Source organism: Eumetopias jubatus, unplaced genomic scaffold (assembly GCF_037043125.1).
Source record: "Eumetopias jubatus isolate StellerSeaLion01/CBP00866 unplaced genomic scaffold, mEumJub1_p1.0 scaffold_3, whole genome shotgun sequence".
In the NCBI taxonomy this organism is placed as follows: Eukaryota; Metazoa; Chordata; class Mammalia; order Carnivora; family Otariidae; genus Eumetopias; species Eumetopias jubatus.
The window spans coordinates 54575564-54593240 of NW_028274809.1; the positions used below are offsets into that span (position 1 = coordinate 54575564).

General features: G+C 43.1%; 1 protein-coding gene and 1 long non-coding RNA gene across 3 annotated transcripts in view; one reads left to right on the forward strand and one right to left on the reverse strand.

The window, feature by feature from the left end:
* Positions 1-17677, forward strand: part of TTN (titin) — a 268068-nt gene that overhangs the window by 218898 nt on the left and 31493 nt on the right. The window contains 1 exon segment of the mRNA XM_028121746.2: positions 102-17207. Coding sequence (XP_027977547.2) covers positions 102-17207 — 17106 coding nt within the window.
* LOC114223053 (uncharacterized) overlaps positions 1-17677 on the reverse strand; it is an 87871-nt gene that overhangs the window by 34110 nt on the left and 36084 nt on the right. The gene's annotated exons all lie outside the window — the stretch shown is intronic.

The window sequence follows — 17677 nt, forward strand, 5'->3', positions numbered from 1 at the left end:
TTTTTTTCAACACCACTCATTTGGGAGTGCCAGTATTTCAGAGAAGTTATCTAAAAGCCAAACTCCTAACATATGCTTTTGTGTCTTTGCTTCTGTTTCAGATCCCCCAGGACCACCTTCAAATGCCCATGTCACTGATACTACCAAAAAATCTGCTTCTTTAGCATGGGGCAAGCCTCATTATGATGGAGGACTTGAAATCACTGGCTATGTCGTAGAGCATCAAAAAGTAGGAGATGAGGCCTGGATAAAAGATACAACAGGAACTGGTCTCCGAATCACTCAATTTGTTGTCCCTGATCTTCAGACTAAAGAAAAATACAATTTTAGAATCAGAGCCATCAACGATGCAGGTATTGGGGAGCCGGCAATGATTCCAGATGTTGAAATTGTAGAACGGGAAATGGCTCCTGATTTTGAACTAGATGCTGAGCTTCGAAGAACACTTGTTGTTAGAGCAGGACTCAGTATTAGAATATTCGTGCCAATTAAAGGTCGTCCTGCTCCTGAAGTGACATGGACCAAAGATGACATCAACCTTAAAAACCGAGCTAACATTGAAAACACGGAATCATTTACTCTTCTGATTATACCAGAATGTAACAGATATGACACTGGTAAATTTGTCATGACCATTGAAAACCCTGCTGGGAAGAAAAGTGGCTTTGTTAACGTCCGAGTCTTGGATACCCCAGGACCTGTCCTTAACCTGAGGCCTACAGACATCACAAAGGACAGTGTCACCCTGCACTGGGACCTCCCGCTGATAGATGGGGGCTCCCGTATAACAAACTACATTGTGGAGAAACGAGAAGCAACACGGAAATCTTACTCCACAGTCACCACAAAGTGCCATAAATGCACATATAAAGTTACTGGCTTGTCAGAAGGAAGCGAATACTTCTTTAGAGTGATGGCGGAAAACGAATATGGAATTGGTGAGCCAGCAGAAACAGCAGAACCTGTGAGAGCCTCTGAAGCACCGTCACCACCAGACAGTCTGAACATTATGGACATAACTAAGAGCACAGTCAGCCTGGCATGGCCTAAACCAAAGCATGATGGTGGCAGTAAGATCACTGGCTATGTGATCGAAGCCCAAAGAAAAGGCTCTGACCAGTGGACCCACATCACCACCGTGAAGGGGTTAGAATGTGTCGTGAAGAATCTAACCGAAGGGGAAGAATACACCTTCCAAGTGATGGCCGTGAACAGTGCAGGAAGAAGTGCCCCTAGAGAAAGCAGACCCGTCATTGTCAAGGAGCAGACAACGCTTCCCGAATTGGATCTTCGTGGCATCTATCAGAAATTAGTCATCGCCAGAGCTGGTGAGAACATCAAAGTGGAAATTCCAGTGCTTGGTCGGCCAAAGCCCACAGTTACATGGAAAAAAGGAGACCAGATCCTTAAACAAACGCAAAGAGTTAACTTTGAAAACACAGCCACTTCAACCATCTTAAATATCAACGAGTGTGTAAGAAGTGATAGCGGGCCCTATCCATTAACAGCAAGGAACATTGTGGGAGAGGTTGGTGATGTCCTCACTATTCAAGTCCACGATATCCCAGGGCCACCTACTGGACCAATCAAATTTGATGAAGTTTCATCTGATTTTGTAACCTTCTCCTGGGACCCACCAGAAAACGATGGAGGTGTACCAATAAGCAACTATGTAGTAGAAATGCGCCAGACTGACAGCACTACATGGGTTGAATTAGCAACCACTGTCATACGCACTACCTATAAAGCCACTCGCCTTACTACCGGAGTGGAGTATCAATTCCGGGTAAAAGCTCAAAATAGATATGGAGTTGGACCAGGCATCACATCCGCATCTATAGTTGCCAACTATCCATTTAAGGTTCCTGGGCCTCCCGGGACCCCTCAGGTGACTGCAGTTACCAAGGATTCAATGACAATTAGCTGGCATGAGCCTCTTTCTGATGGTGGAAGCCCCATTTTAGGATACCACATTGAAAGGAAAGAACGAAATGGTATTCTCTGGCAGACTGTGAGCAAAGCATTGGTACCAGGCAACATTTTCAAATCAAGTGGACTTACAGATGGTATTGCTTATGAATTCCGAGTGATTGCAGAAAACATGGCAGGCAAAAGCAAGCCGAGCAAGCCATCTGAACCTATGCTTGCTTTAGATCCCATTGACCCACCTGGGAAACCAGTTCCTCTAAATATTACTAGACACACAGTGACACTTAAATGGGCTAAGCCTGAATACACTGGAGGCTTTAAAATTACCAGTTATATAGTTGAAAAGAGAGATCTTCCCAGTGGACGGTGGCTAAAGGCCAACTTCAGCAACATCCTGGAGAATGAATTTACGGTCAGCGGCCTAACAGAAGATGCTGCCTACGAATTCCGCGTGATTGCCAAAAATGCTGCTGGTGCTATTAGTCCACCATCTGAGCCATCAGATGCTATCACGTGTAGGGATGACATTGAAGCACCAAGGATAATGGTGGATGTTAAATTTAAAGACACAGTAATATTAAAAGCAGGTGAAGCATTCAAGCTAGAAGCTGATGTTTCGGGTCGCCCACCACCAACAATGGAATGGACCAAAGGTGGAAAGGATCTTGAAGGCACAGCGAAGTTAGAAATAAGAATCGCAGATTTCTCTACTTACCTGATAAACAAGGAATCATCAAGAAGGGACAGTGGTGCTTATGTTCTTACAGCAATGAATCCTGGTGGGTTTGCTAAACACATTTTCAATGTCAAAGTTCTTGATAGACCAGGCCCACCTGAAGGACCTTTAGCTGTATCTGAAGTGACAGCAGAAAAATGTGTATTGTCATGGTTGCCTCCACTGGATGATGGGGGTGCCAAAATTGATCACTATATAGTTCAGAAACGTGAAACCAGCAGATTGGCATGGACAAATGTAGCCTCCGAAGTCCAAGTGACCAAACTAAAGGTCACTAAACTTTTGAAAGGCAATGAATACATATTCCGTGTCATGGCTGTAAATAAATATGGAGTTGGAGAGCCACTGGAATCAGAGCCTGTGCTTGCAGTAAATCCTTATGGACCCCCTGATCCACCCAAAAACCCTGAAGTTACAGCTATTACTAAAGATTCAATGGTTGTCTGCTGGGGACATCCTGACTCTGATGGTGGAAGTGAAATCATCAATTATATTGTAGAACGGCGTGATAAAGCTGGACAACGCTGGGTGAAATGCAACAAGAAAACTCTTACTGATTTAAGATATAAAGTGTCTGGACTGACAGAAGGACATGAATATGAGTTCAGGATTATGGCTGAAAATGCTGCTGGAATTAGCGCACCAAGTTCTACCAGTCCATTTTATAAAGCTTGTGATGCTGTGTTTAAGCCCGGCCCACCAGGTAACCCTCGTGTTCTAGATACGAGCAGATCATCCATTTCAATTGCTTGGAATAAACCTATCTACGATGGCGGCTCAGAAATCACTGGGTATATTGTTGAGATTGCCCTGCCAGAGGAAGATGAATGGCAGATTGTCACTCCACCAGCTGGGCTCAAGGCAACCTCTTACACCATCACCAACCTCACAGAGAATCAAGAATATAAAATCCGCATCTATGCCATGAATTCTGAGGGAATGGGAGAACCTGCACTTGTTCCTGGAACTCCAAAGGCTGAAGACAGGATGCTGCCCCCAGAAATTGAACTGGATGCTGACCTGCGCAAAGTTGTTACTATAAGAGCTTGTTGTACCCTGCGACTTTTTGTTCCAATCAAAGGAAGGCCTGCACCTGAGGTGAAGTGGACCCGGGAACATGGAGAATCCTTAGATAAAGCTAGCATTGAATCCACAAGCTCTTACACCCTGCTCATTGTTGGAAATGTAAACAGATTTGACAGTGGCAAATACATACTAACTGTAGAAAACAGCTCAGGCAGCAAGTCTGCGTTTGTCAATGTTAGAGTACTAGATACGCCAGGCCCTCCACAGGATCTCAAGGTAAAGGAGGTCACTAAGTCATCTGTCACATTGACATGGGAGCCTCCTCTCCTTGATGGAGGTTCAAAAATAAAGAACTATATTGTTGAAAAGAGGGAATCAACAAGAAAAGCATATTCAACTGTTGCAACAAATTGCCACAAGATGTCCTGGAAAGTAGACCAGCTTCAAGAAGGGTGTAGTTACTATTTCAGGGTTCTTGCTGAAAATGAATACGGCATCGGGCTGCCTGCTGAAACTGCAGAGTCTGTGAAAGCATCAGAACGACCCCTTCCTCCAGGAAAAATCACTTTGGTGGATGCCACCAGAAATAGCGTGTCACTCTCTTGGGAAAAACCAGAGCATGATGGAGGCAGCCGAATTCTAGGCTACATTGTTGAGATGCAGAGCAAAGGCAGTGACAAATGGGCCACATGTGCCACAGTCAAAGTCACTGAAGCCACTATAACTGGATTAATTCAGGGTGAAGAATATTCTTTCCGTGTTTCAGCTCAGAATGAAAAGGGCATCAGTGATCCTAGACAACTGAGTGTGCCAGTAATTGCCAAAGATCTTGTCATTCCACCAGCCTTCAAACTCCTGTTCAATACATTCACTGTACTGGCAGATGAAGACCTAAAAGTTGATGTTCCATTCATTGGACGTCCTACACCTGCTGTAACCTGGCATAAAGATGATGTACCACTGAAGCAGACAACTAGAGTAAATGCAGAGAGCACAGAAAATAATTCACTACTGACGATAAAGGAAGCCTGCCGAGAAGATGTGGGACATTACACAGTTAAACTGACCAACTCGGCTGGTGAAGCTACCGAAACCCTTAACATCATTGTTCTTGACAAACCAGGGCCTCCAACTGGACCAGTTAAAATAGAGGAAGTGACAGCTGATAGTATTACTCTTTCCTGGGGCCCACCTAAGTATGATGGTGGGAGTTCTATCAATAATTACATTGTAGAAAAACGGGACACTTCCACAACCACCTGGCAAATTGTGTCAGCAACTGTTGCAAGGACAACAATAAAGACTTGCAGATTAAAGACTGGATGTGAATATCAGTTTAGGATTGCAGCTGAAAACAGATATGGAAAGAGCACCTACCTCAATTCAGAGCCTATTATAGCCCAGTATCCATTCAAAGTTCCTGGTCCTCCTGGCACACCATTTGTGACGCTCTCCTCCAAGGACAGCATGGAAGTACAGTGGAATGAGCCAGTTAGTGATGGAGGTAGCAAAGTCATTGGCTATCATCTAGAACGCAAGGAGAGAAACAGTATCCTCTGGGTGAAGTTGAATAAAACACCCATTCCTCAAACCAAGTTTAAAACGACTGGCCTCGATGAAGGCATTGAATATGAATTTAGAGTCTCTGCAGAGAACATCGTGGGCATTGGCAAGCCAAGTAAGGTGTCAGAATGCTACATGGCTCGTGACCCATGTGATCCACCAGGGCGGCCAGAGGCAATTATTGTCACACGAAATTCTGTGACCCTCCAGTGGAAGAAACCCACTTATGATGGTGGAAGCAAGATCACTGGCTATATTGTAGAGAAGAAAGAATTGCCTGAGGGCCGCTGGATGAAAGCCAGTTTTACAAATGTCATTGACACTCAGTTTGAAGTAACTGGCCTAGTTGAAGACCATAGATATGAGTTCCGGGTTATAGCTCGAAATGCTGCAGGAGTGTTTAGCGAGCCTTCAGAAAGCACAGGAGCAATAACAGCAAGAGATGAGGTAGATCCACCACGAATAAGTATGGATCCAAAATACAAAGACACAATTGTGGTTCATGCTGGTGAGTCATTCAAGATTGATGCAGATGTTCATGGCAAACCAATACCGACCATTCAGTGGGTAAAAGGTGATAAGGAGCTTTCAGATACAGCTCGATTAGAAATAAAGAGCACTGACTTTGCCACCAGTCTCAGCATAAAGGATGCAGTACGCATTGACAGTGGAAATTACATATTGAAGGCCACAAATGTTGCAGGGGAGAGATCAGTTACTGTAAATGTCAAAGTTCTTGATAGACCAGGACCACCTGAGGGACCTGTTCTGGTATCAGGAGTGACAGCAGAAAAATGCACATTAGCTTGGAAACCCCCACTACAGGATGGTGGAAGTGACATCATAAATTATATTGTGGAGAGGAGAGAAACCAGCCGCTTAGTTTGGACTCTGGTTGATGCCAATGTGCAAACTCTCAGCTGCAAGGTTACTAAGCTTCTCGAAGGCAATGAGTATATTTTCCGTATAATGGCTGTAAACAAATATGGTGTTGGTGAACCGCTTGAATCTGATCCAGTGATTGCGAAGAATCCGTTTGTAGTGCCAGATGCACCAAAGGCTCCAGAAATCACAACAGTGACCAAGGACTCAATGATCGTTGTATGGGAAAGACCAGCATCTGATGGTGGCAGTGAAATTCTTGGATACGTTCTTGAAAAACGGGATAAGGAGGGCATTAGATGGACAAGATGCCACAAACGCCTAATTGGGGAATTGCGACTGAGAGTAACTGGACTCCTAGAAAATCACAATTATGAATTCAGAGTCTCAGCCGAAAATGCTGCTGGACTTAGTGAACCAAGCCCTCCTTCTGCTTACCAAAAGGCTTGTGATCCTATTTATAAACCAGGACCTCCAAACAATCCCAAAGTCATAGATATTACCAGATCTTCTGTCTTCCTTTCTTGGAGCAAACCAATATATGATGGTGGCTGTGAAATCCAAGGCTACATTGTTGAAAAATGTGACGTGAGTGTTGGTGAATGGACAATGTGCACACCACCAACTGGAATCAATAAAACAAATATAGAAATAGAAAAGCTGTTGGAAAAGCATGAATACAATTTCCGTATCTGTGCTGTTAATAAAGCTGGAGTTGGAGAACATGCTGATGTTCCTGGGCCTATTATAGTTGAAGAAAAATTAGAAGCACCAGACATTGAACTTGACCTAGAACTAAGGAAAATTATAAATATAAGGGCAGGTGGCTCCTTAAGACTATTTGTTCCTATTAAAGGTCGTCCTACACCAGAAGTTAAATGGGGAAAGATGGATGGTGAAATCCGAGATGCAGCTATAATTGATGTCACCAGCAGTTTCACCTCGCTTGTTCTTGACAATGTCAACCGATATGATAGTGGAAAATATACTCTCACATTAGAAAACAGCAGTGGAACGAAGTCTGCCTTTGTTACCGTGAGAGTCCTGGACACACCAAGTCCTCCTGTTAACCTGAAAGTCACTGAAATCACTAAAGACTCAGTATCAATTACATGGGAACCTCCTCTGTTGGATGGGGGATCCAAAATAAAAAATTACATTGTTGAGAAACGTGAAGCCACAAGAAAATCATATGCTGCAGTGGTAACAAACTGCCATAAGAATTCTTGGAAGACTGATCAACTCCAAGAAGGCTGCAGTTATTACTTTAGAGTCACAGCTGAGAACGAGTACGGTATTGGCCTTCCTGCCCACACTGCTGATCCTATTAAGGTTGCAGAAGTCCCACAACCTCCAGGAAAAATAACTGTGGATGATGTCACCAGAAACAGTGTCTCCTTGAGTTGGACAAAGCCTGAACATGATGGTGGCAGTAAAATCATTCAGTATATTGTGGAAATGCAAGCTAAACACAGCGAGAAATGGTCAGAGTGTGCTCGAGTCAAGTCCCTTGAAGCGGTAATTACTAACCTAACTCAGGGAGAAGAATATCTCTTTAGAGTTGTTGCTGTAAATGAAAAGGGAAGAAGTGATCCTAGGTCCCTTGCAGTTCCAATAGTTGCCAAAGATCTGGTCATTGAGCCAGATGTAAGACCTGCATTCAACAATTACAGTGTACAGGTCGGCCAAGATTTGAAAATAGAAGTGCCAATTTCTGGACGTCCTAAGCCAACCATTACCTGGACTAAAGATGGTCTTCCACTGAAGCAGACCACAAGAGTCAATGTTACTGATTCACTTGACCTCACTGTGCTCAGCATTAAAGAAACTCATAAGGATGATGGTGGACATTATGGAATCATAGTGGCTAATGTTTTAGGTCAGAAAACAGCATCCATTGAAGTTATAACTCTAGATAAACCTGATCCTCCAAAAGGACCTGTTAAATTTGATGAAGTCAGTGCTGAAAGTATTACATTATCTTGGAATCCCCCATTATATACAGGGGGCTGCCAGATCACCAACTACATTGTTCAGAAAAGAGATACAACCACCACAGTATGGGATACTGTTTCTGCTACTGTTGCCAGAACCACACTCAAAGTGACCAAACTGAAAACTGGTACAGAATACCAATTCAGAATATTTGCTGAAAACAGATATGGACAAAGTTTTGCCTTGGAGTCTGATCCAATTGTAGCTCAATATCCCTACAAAGAACCAGGCCCTCCAGGCACACCATTTGTCACAGCCATTTCCAAAGACTCCATGGTCGTTCAGTGGCATGAACCAATCAATAACGGTGGAAGCCCAGTCATAGGTTACCACCTTGAGAGAAAGGAAAGAAACAGTATTTTGTGGACAAAAGTCAACAAAACCATTATTCATGACACTCAGTTTAAAGCAGTCAATCTTGAAGAGGGCATTGAATATGAATTCAGAGTTTATGCTGAAAATATTGTTGGTGTAGGTAAAGCAAGCAAGAATTCTGAATGCTACGTAGCCAGAGATCCTTGTGACCCACCAGGAACCCCAGAGGCAATAATGGTTAAAAGAAACGAAATCACTTTACAGTGGACCAAACCTGCTTATGATGGTGGAAGTATGATTACAGGTTACATTGTAGAGAAACGTGATTTGCCTGAGGGTCGCTGGATGAAAGCCAGCTTCACAAATGTCATTGAAACTCAATTTACCGTGTCTGGTCTTACTGAAGATCAAAGATACGAGTTCAGAGTCATTGCAAAGAATGCAGCTGGTGTTGTAAGTAAACCCTCTGACAGTACTGGACCAATAACAGCCAGGGATGAGGTTGAACTTCCAAGAATTTCAATGGATCCAAAATTCAGAGACACAATTGTGGTAAATGCTGGAGAAACATTCAGGCTTGAGGCTGATGTCCATGGAAAGCCTCTACCGACCATTGAGTGGTTACGAGGAGATAAGGAAATTGAAGAATCTGCCAGATGTGAAATAAAGAACACAGATTTCAAGGCTTTACTTATTGTAAAGGATGCCATTAGAATTGATGGTGGACAGTATATTTTAAGAGCTTCCAATGTTGCAGGTTCTAAGTCATTCCCAGTAAATGTAAAAGTGTTGGATAGACCAGGACCACCAGAAGGGCCAGTTCAGGTTACCGGAGTCACTTCTGAAAAATGCACTTTAACATGGTCTCCACCACTTCAAGATGGTGGCAGTGATATTTCCCACTATGTTGTTGAAAAGAGAGAAACGAGTCGACTTGCCTGGACTGTTGTTGCTTCAGAAGTTGTGACCAATTCTCTGAAAGTTACCAAACTCTTAGAAGGGAATGAATATATTTTCCGCATAATGGCTGTCAACAAATACGGTGTCGGAGAGCCTTTGGAATCTGCACCAGTACTGATGAAAAATCCGTTTGTGCTTCCTGGACCACCAAAAAGCTTGGAAGTCACCAACATTGCCAAGGACTCCATGACTGTCTGTTGGAACCGTCCGGATAGTGACGGTGGAAGTGAGATTATCGGTTACATTGTAGAGAAAAGAGACAGAAGTGGCATTAGGTGGATAAAATGTAATAAACGCCGCATTACAGATTTGCGTCTAAGAGTAACAGGATTAACAGAAGATCATGAGTACGAATTCAGAGTCTCGGCAGAAAATGCTGCTGGAGTTGGAGAACCAAGTCCAGCTACAGTTTATTATAAGGCTTGTGATCCTGTGTTCAAACCTGGCCCACCCACCAATGCACACATTGTAGACACTACTAAAAATTCAATTACACTTGCCTGGGGTAAGCCCATCTATGATGGTGGCAGTGAGATCCTAGGATATGTAGTAGAAATCTGTAAAGCAGATGAAGAAGAATGGCAAATAGTTACTCCACAGACTGGCCTGGGAGCCACTCGATTTGAAATTTCAAAACTCACTGAGCACCAAGAGTACAAAATACGAGTCTCTGCCCTCAATAAAGCTGGCTTAGGTGAGGCTACATCAATTCCTGGTGCTGTGAAACCAGAAGATAAACTTGAAGCACCTGAACTTGACCTTGACTCTGAATTAAGGAAAGGAATAGTTGTAAGAGCTGGTGGATCTGCCAGAATTCACATTCCGTTCAAAGGTCGCCCAACACCTGACATCACCTGGTCTCGAGAGGAAGGTGAATTCACAGATAAGGTCCAAATTGAAAAGGGAGTAAACTACACTCAACTATCAATAGATAACTGTGATAGAAATGATGCTGGAAAATACATTCTCAAGCTGGAAAACAGCAGTGGATCTAAATCTGCTTTTGTAACTGTGAAAGTTCTTGACACCCCAGGACCGCCACAGAATTTGGCAGTCAACGAAGTGAAAAAAGATTCTGTCCTGCTGGTATGGGAACCACCCATCACTGATGGGGGTTCAAAAGTGAAGAACTATGTTATTGACAAACGTGAGTCAACCAGAAAAGCATATGCTAACGTGAGTAATAAATGCAGCAAAACAAGCTTTAAAGTTGAGAATCTTACAGAAGGAGCCATTTACTACTTTAGAGTTATGGCTGAAAATGAATTTGGAGTTGGTGTTCCAGTAGAAACCACTGATGCTGTGAAAGCCGCTGAACCTCCTTCCCCACCAGGAAAAGTGACACTCACTGACGTGTCCCAGACCAGCGCATCGCTGATGTGGGAGAAACCTGAACATGATGGTGGCAGCAGAGTCTTGGGTTATGTTGTTGAAATGCAGCCCAAAGGAACCGAAAAATGGAGTGTTGTGGCCGAATCCAAAGTCTGTAATGCAGTGGTTACTGGTTTGAGTTCTGGACAAGAATATCAGTTCTGTGTCAAGGCTTACAACGAGAAAGGAAAAAGCGATCCAAGAGTGCTTGGTGTTCCCGTCATAGCCAAGGACTTGACCATACAGCCTAGTTTTAAGTTACCGTTTAACACATATACCATCCAAGCTGGAGAAGATCTTAAAATTGAAATTCCAGTTATTGGCCGACCAAGACCTAACATTTCATGGGTCAAAGATGGTGAGCCTCTTAAACAGACAACAAGAGTAAATGTTGAGGAAACAGCCACTTCAACAATTCTGCAAGTTAAAGACAGTAATAAAGATGACTTTGGAAAATACACTATAACAGCAACAAATAGTGCAGGTACAGCCACAGAAAATCTCAGCATCATTGTTTTGGAAAAGCCCGGACCTCCCGTTGGACCAGTTCGGTTTGACGAAGTTAGTGCAGACTTTGTGGTCATCTCTTGGGAAACTCCAGCCTATACTGGCGGCTGCCAGATAAGCAACTACATTGTAGAGAAGCGAGATACAACTACCACCACTTGGCATATGGTATCAGCAACAGTTGCGAGAACAACAATTAAAGTAACCAAACTGAAAACAGGCACTGAATACCAGTTTAGAATTTTTGCAGAAAACAGGTATGGAAAGAGCTCACCTCTGGATTCTAAACCAGTTATTGTACAATATCCATTTAAAGAACCTGGGCCACCTGGAACTCCTTTTGTGACATCCATTTCAAAAGATCAGATGATTGTGCAGTGGCATGAGCCAGTTCATGATGGAGGAAGCAAAGTTATTGGCTACCATCTTGAACAGAAAGAAAAGAACAGCATCTTATGGGTCAAATTAAATAAGACTCCCATTCAAGACACCAAATTCAAAACAACTGGGCTTGATGAGGGCCTTGAGTATGAGTTCAAAGTTTCTGCTGAAAATATTGTTGGCATTGGCAAGCCTAGCAAAGTGTCAGAATGCTTTGTTGCTCGTGATCCATGCGACCCACCTGGTCGCCCCGAAGCCATTGTTATCACAAGAAACAACGTTACACTGAAATGGAAGAAACCTGCCTATGATGGTGGCAGCAAAATAACAGGTTATATTGTAGAAAAGAAAGATCTACCTGATGGCCGCTGGATGAAAGCCAGCTTTACCAATGTATTAGAAACCGAATTTACGGTGAGTGGACTTGTAGAAGACCAAAGATATGAATTTAGGGTAATTGCAAGAAATGCAGCTGGCAACCTCAGTGAACCATCTGAAAGCACTGGTGCCATTACTGCCAGAGATGAAACTGATGCACCAAATGCCTCACTGGATCCAAAATATAAAGATATAATCCTTGTTCGTGCAGGAGAGACTTTTGTCCTTGAAGCTGATATCCACGGCAAGCCTATACCTGATATTGTTTGGTCAAAAGATGGAAAAGAGCTTGAAGAAACAACTGCTAGGATGGAAATTAAGTCTACTATTCAGAAAACTACTCTTGTTGTCAAAGACTGTATACGTACTGATGGAGGACAGTATATTCTGAAACTCAGCAATGTCGGTGGTACAAAGTCCATACCAATCACTGTAAAGGTACTTGACAGGCCAGGGCCCCCTGAAGGACCTCTGAAGGTTTCTGGAGTTACTGCTGAGAAATGTTACCTGGCATGGAACCCACCTTTACAGGACGGTGGTGCTAATATCTCACATTACATCATTGAAAAGAGAGAAACAAGCAGACTCTCCTGGACCCAGGTTTCAACTGAGGTACAGGCGCTTAACTACAAAGTCACTAAACTTCTTCCTGGTAACGAGTACATTTTCCGCGTCATGGCTGTGAATAAATATGGAATTGGAGAGCCCTTGGAATCTGAGCCTGTTATAGCCTGTAATCCGTATAAGCCACCAGGTCCTCCTTCACCACCTGAAGCCTCAGCAATCACCAGAGATTCTATGGTAGTAACATGGGCACGCCCGGTGGATGATGGAGGAGCCGAAATTGAGGGCTACATTCTTGAAAAACGAGATAAGGAAGGCATTAGATGGACGAAGTGCAACAAGAAAACTCTAACAGATCTCCGATTCAGAGTAACTGGCCTTACCGAAGGTCATTCCTATGAGTTCAGAGTTGCTGCCGAAAATGCAGCTGGTGTGGGTGAACCTAGTGAGCCATCTGTCTTCTATCGTGCATGTGATGCCTTGTATCCACCAGGTCCACCAAGTAATCCAAAAGTGACAGATACTTCCAGGTCTTCTGTCTCCCTAGCGTGGAATAAGCCAATTTATGACGGTGGTGCACCTATTAAGGGCTATGTGGTGGAGGTCAAGGAAGCCGCTGCTGATGAATGGACAACCTGCACTCCACCGACAGGATTACAAGGAAAGCAGTTCACAGTGACCAAGCTTAAAGAAAATACTGAGTATAACTTCCGTATTTGTGCCATCAATTCTGAAGGTGTAAGTGAGCCTGCAACTATACCTGGCTCAGTTGTTGCTAAAGAGAGGCTAGAGCCACCAGAAATAGAACTTGATGCTGATCTCAGAAAGGTGGTTGTTCTGCGGGCAAGTGCTACTTTACGCTTATTTGTCACAATCAAAGGGCGACCGGAACCTGAAGTTAAATGGGAAAAGGCCGAAGGCACTCTCACAGAGAGGGCCCAGATCGAGGTGACCAGCTCCTACACAATGTTGGTAATTGATAATGTTACCAGATTTGATAGCGGTCGGTATAATCTGACCCTAGAAAATAACAGTGGCTCCAAAACAGCTTTTGTTAATGTCAGAGTTCTTGACTCACCAAGCGCCCCTGTGAATTTGAATGTAAGAGAAGTAAAGAAAGACTCGGTGACATTATCTTGGGAGCCCCCTCTTATTGATGGTGGAGCTAAGATTACAAACTACATTGTTGAAAAACGAGAAACTACAAGAAAAGCATATGCTACTGTTACAAACAATTGCACGAAGAATACTTTTAAAATTGAAAATCTGCAAGAGGGATGTTCTTACTACTTCCGAGTCTTGGCTTCCAATGAATATGGGATTGGTTTGCCAGCTGAAACGACTGAACCCGTTAAAGTTTCTGAACCACCCCTCCCACCCGGCAGAGTGACTCTTGTTGATGTGACCCGTAACACAGCTACAATTAAGTGGGAGAAGCCAGAAAGTGATGGTGGCAGCAAAATTACTGGTTATGTAGTTGAAATGCAGACGAAAGGGAGTGAAAAATGGAGCACTTGCACACAAGTTAAGACTCTAGAAGCGACTATATCTGGCCTAACTGCGGGAGAAGAGTATACCTTCAGGGTAGCTGCAGTCAATGAAAAAGGAAGGAGTGATCCGAGACAACTTGGAGTGCCGGTAATTGCAAGAGATATTGAAATAAAGCCCTCCGTCGAGCTTCCTTTCAATACTTTCAACGTAAAGGCTAGAGACCAACTTAAGATTGATGTTCCATTTAAAGGAAGACCTCAAGCTACGATAAGCTGGAAAAAGGATGGTCAGATTCTCAAAGAGACCACAAGAGTCAATGTTTCTTCTTCAAAGACTGTAACGTCACTATCTATTAAGGAAGCTTCCAGGGAAGATGTTGGCACTTATGAATTATGTGTTTCGAATAGTGCTGGATCCATAACAGTTCCTATAACTGTAATTGTCCTTGACAAACCAGGGCCTCCGGGACCTGTTCATATTGATGAGGTTAGTTGTGACAATGTAACAATTTCCTGGAGTCCTCCAGAATATGACGGTGGCTGCCAAATTAGCAATTACATCGTTGAAAAGAGAGAAACCACTTCTACCACATGGCATGTAGTTTCACAGGCAGTTGCAAGAACATCCATTAAGATAGTTCGTCTGACAACAGGAAGTGAGTATCAGTTCCGTGTTTGTGCAGAAAACCGCTATGGCAAGAGCTCCTACAGTGAATCTAAACCTGTTGTTGCAGAGTATCCATTCAGCCCCCCAGGTCCTCCTGGTACTCCTAAAGTTGTGCATGCCACAAAATCTACCATGATTGTAAGCTGGCAAGTGCCAGTTAATGATGGAGGAAGTCAAGTAATTGGCTATCACCTTGAATACAAAGAGAGAAGCAGCATTCTTTGGTCAAAAGCAAATAAAATCCTCATCGCTGATACTCAAATGAAAGTCTCCGGCCTTGATGAAGGACTGATGTATGAGTATCGTGTATATGCTGAGAACATTGCTGGAATTGGTAAATGCAGTAAATCTTGTGAACCAGTCCCTGCAAGAGATCCCTGTGACCCTCCTGGACAACCTGAAGTCACCAATATCACAAGAAAATCAGTGTCACTTAAATGGTCCAAACCACATTACGATGGTGGGGCTAAGATCACAGGATACATTATCGAACGTAGAGAACTACCAGATGGCCGTTGGCTGAAGTGCAATTTTACGAATGTACAAGAAACATACTTTGAAGTAACTGAACTTACCGAAGATCAGCGTTATGAATTCCGGGTTTTTGCAAAGAATGCAGCTGATTCAGTTAGTGAACCATCTGAATCCACTGGGCCTATTACAGTTAAAGACGATGTCGAGGCTCCAAGAATTATGATGGATGTCAAGTTCCGAGGTGTTATTGTTGTCAAAGCTGGAGAGGTCCTTAAGATAAATGCAGACATTGCAGGGCGACCTCTGCCAGTAATTTCCTGGGCCAAGGATGGGGTAGAAATTGAAGAAAGAGCAAGAACAGAAATTGTCTCGACAGACTATAATACTTTGTTAACAGTGAAAGACTGTGTCCGACGAGACACTGGGCAGTATGTACTAACACTGAAGAATGTTGCAGGAACTCGGTCCATGGCAGTTAACTGCAAGGTACTTGATAAGCCTGGCCCACCAGCAGGACCACTTGAAATAAATGGCCTCACAGCTGAGAAATGCTCGCTTTCCTGGGGACCGCCCCAAGAAAATGGTGGCGCAGATATCGACTATTACGTTGTAGAAAAACGTGAAACAAGCCACCTCGCATGGACAATGTGTGAAGGAGAATTAAGGACAACATCCTGTAAAGTAACCAAGTTACTCAAAGGCAACGAATATATCTTTAGGGTAACAGGTGTTAATAAATACGGTGTTGGTGAGCCCCTGGAGAGTATGGCAGTAAAAGCACTAGATCCATTTACAGTTCCAAGTCCACCTACATCTTTGGAAATTACATCTGTGACCAAAGAGTCCATGACCCTTTGCTGGTTGAGACCAGAGAGTGATGGAGGCAGTGACATCTCTGGATATATAATTGAAAGGCGAGAGAAAAACAGCCTACGATGGGTGCGTGTAAACAAAAAACCAGTTTATGACCTGAGAGTGAAATCAACCGGACTTCGGGAAGGATGTGAATACGAGTACCGGGTTTACGCAGAAAATGCTGCTGGCCTGAGCCTTCCAAGTGAAACCTCTCCCTTGATTCGGGCAGAAGATCCAGTGTTCTTGCCATCTCCTCCATCCAAACCCAAAATTGTGGACTCAGGCAAGACAAACATAACCATTAGCTGGGTTAAGCCCTTGTTTGATGGCGGGGCCCCAGTAACTGGATACACTGTAGAATACAAGAAATCTGATGAAACTGAGTGGGAGACTGCCATTCAGAACTTAAGAGGCACAGAATATACCATCGGTGGACTAACAACAGGAGCCGAGTATGTTTTCAGAGTAAGATCTGTCAATAAGGTTGGTGCTAGTGATCCCAGTGATAGCTCTGATCCCCAAGTAGCAAAAGAAAGAGAAGAAGAACCTGTATTTGATCTTGACAGTGAAATGAAGAAGACCTTGATTGTCAGGGCTGGTGCCTCATTTACCATGACCGTACCTTTCCGGGGAAGACCAGTACCTAGTGTCTTGTGGAGTAAGCCAGACAGTGACCTCCTCGCTAGAGCTTACATTGATTCCACAGACTCTCGTACATCACTTACTATTGAAAATGCCAACAGAAGTGATTCTGGAAAATACACAGTAACAATTCAGAATATTGTGAATGCTGCTTCACTGACCTTAGTTGTCAAAGTTTTAGATTCTCCTGGTCCTCCAACCAATATTACTGCACATGATATAACCAAAGAGACTGCAGTGTTATCCTGGGATGTTCCTGAAAACGATGGCGGAGCACCAGTGAAGAATTACCATGTAGAAAAACGTGAGGCCAGTATGAAAGCATGGGTCTCTGTGACCAACAACTGTAACCGCCTCTCCTATAAAATCACCAACTTACAAGAAGGGGCAATTTACTACTTCCGAGTCTCTGGAGAGAATGAGTTTGGTGTTGGTGTACCAGCTGAAACAAAGGAAGGAGTAAAAATAACAGGTATGTTTTAAGAACAAAGAACATCTATATATCTAATTTTCCTAGAATACTATGAATCACTCTTAATTAGTCTCACTTAATTTTAAAGACTTTTGGTTCACACCTCAAATAATTCATACTATAGCACAACATGAAATCTCTAATAGAGAAAGGTCTTTGTTGATTAAAAAAATGCGGAAATTTACATAGCTGGAATTAGATCATATATGTTGAATTTAAATATAACTGAATTTGACTGCATATATATACAGTGTGTGTGTGCAGAAATTGTATGATTTTCTTATTAGATTGTTCATCTTATTCTTCACTTTTATACCCATGATAAATTTGGGATAAATTTTACCATTTAATCTAGTCACTTGACACTTAATTTGAATTTGGATGCTATGACATACTATGACATGTAATGACAAAGCTTGGGGAAGCTTTGCTTAGCTCAGAAGCCAAACTAGTTATATAAAAAGTAGGAG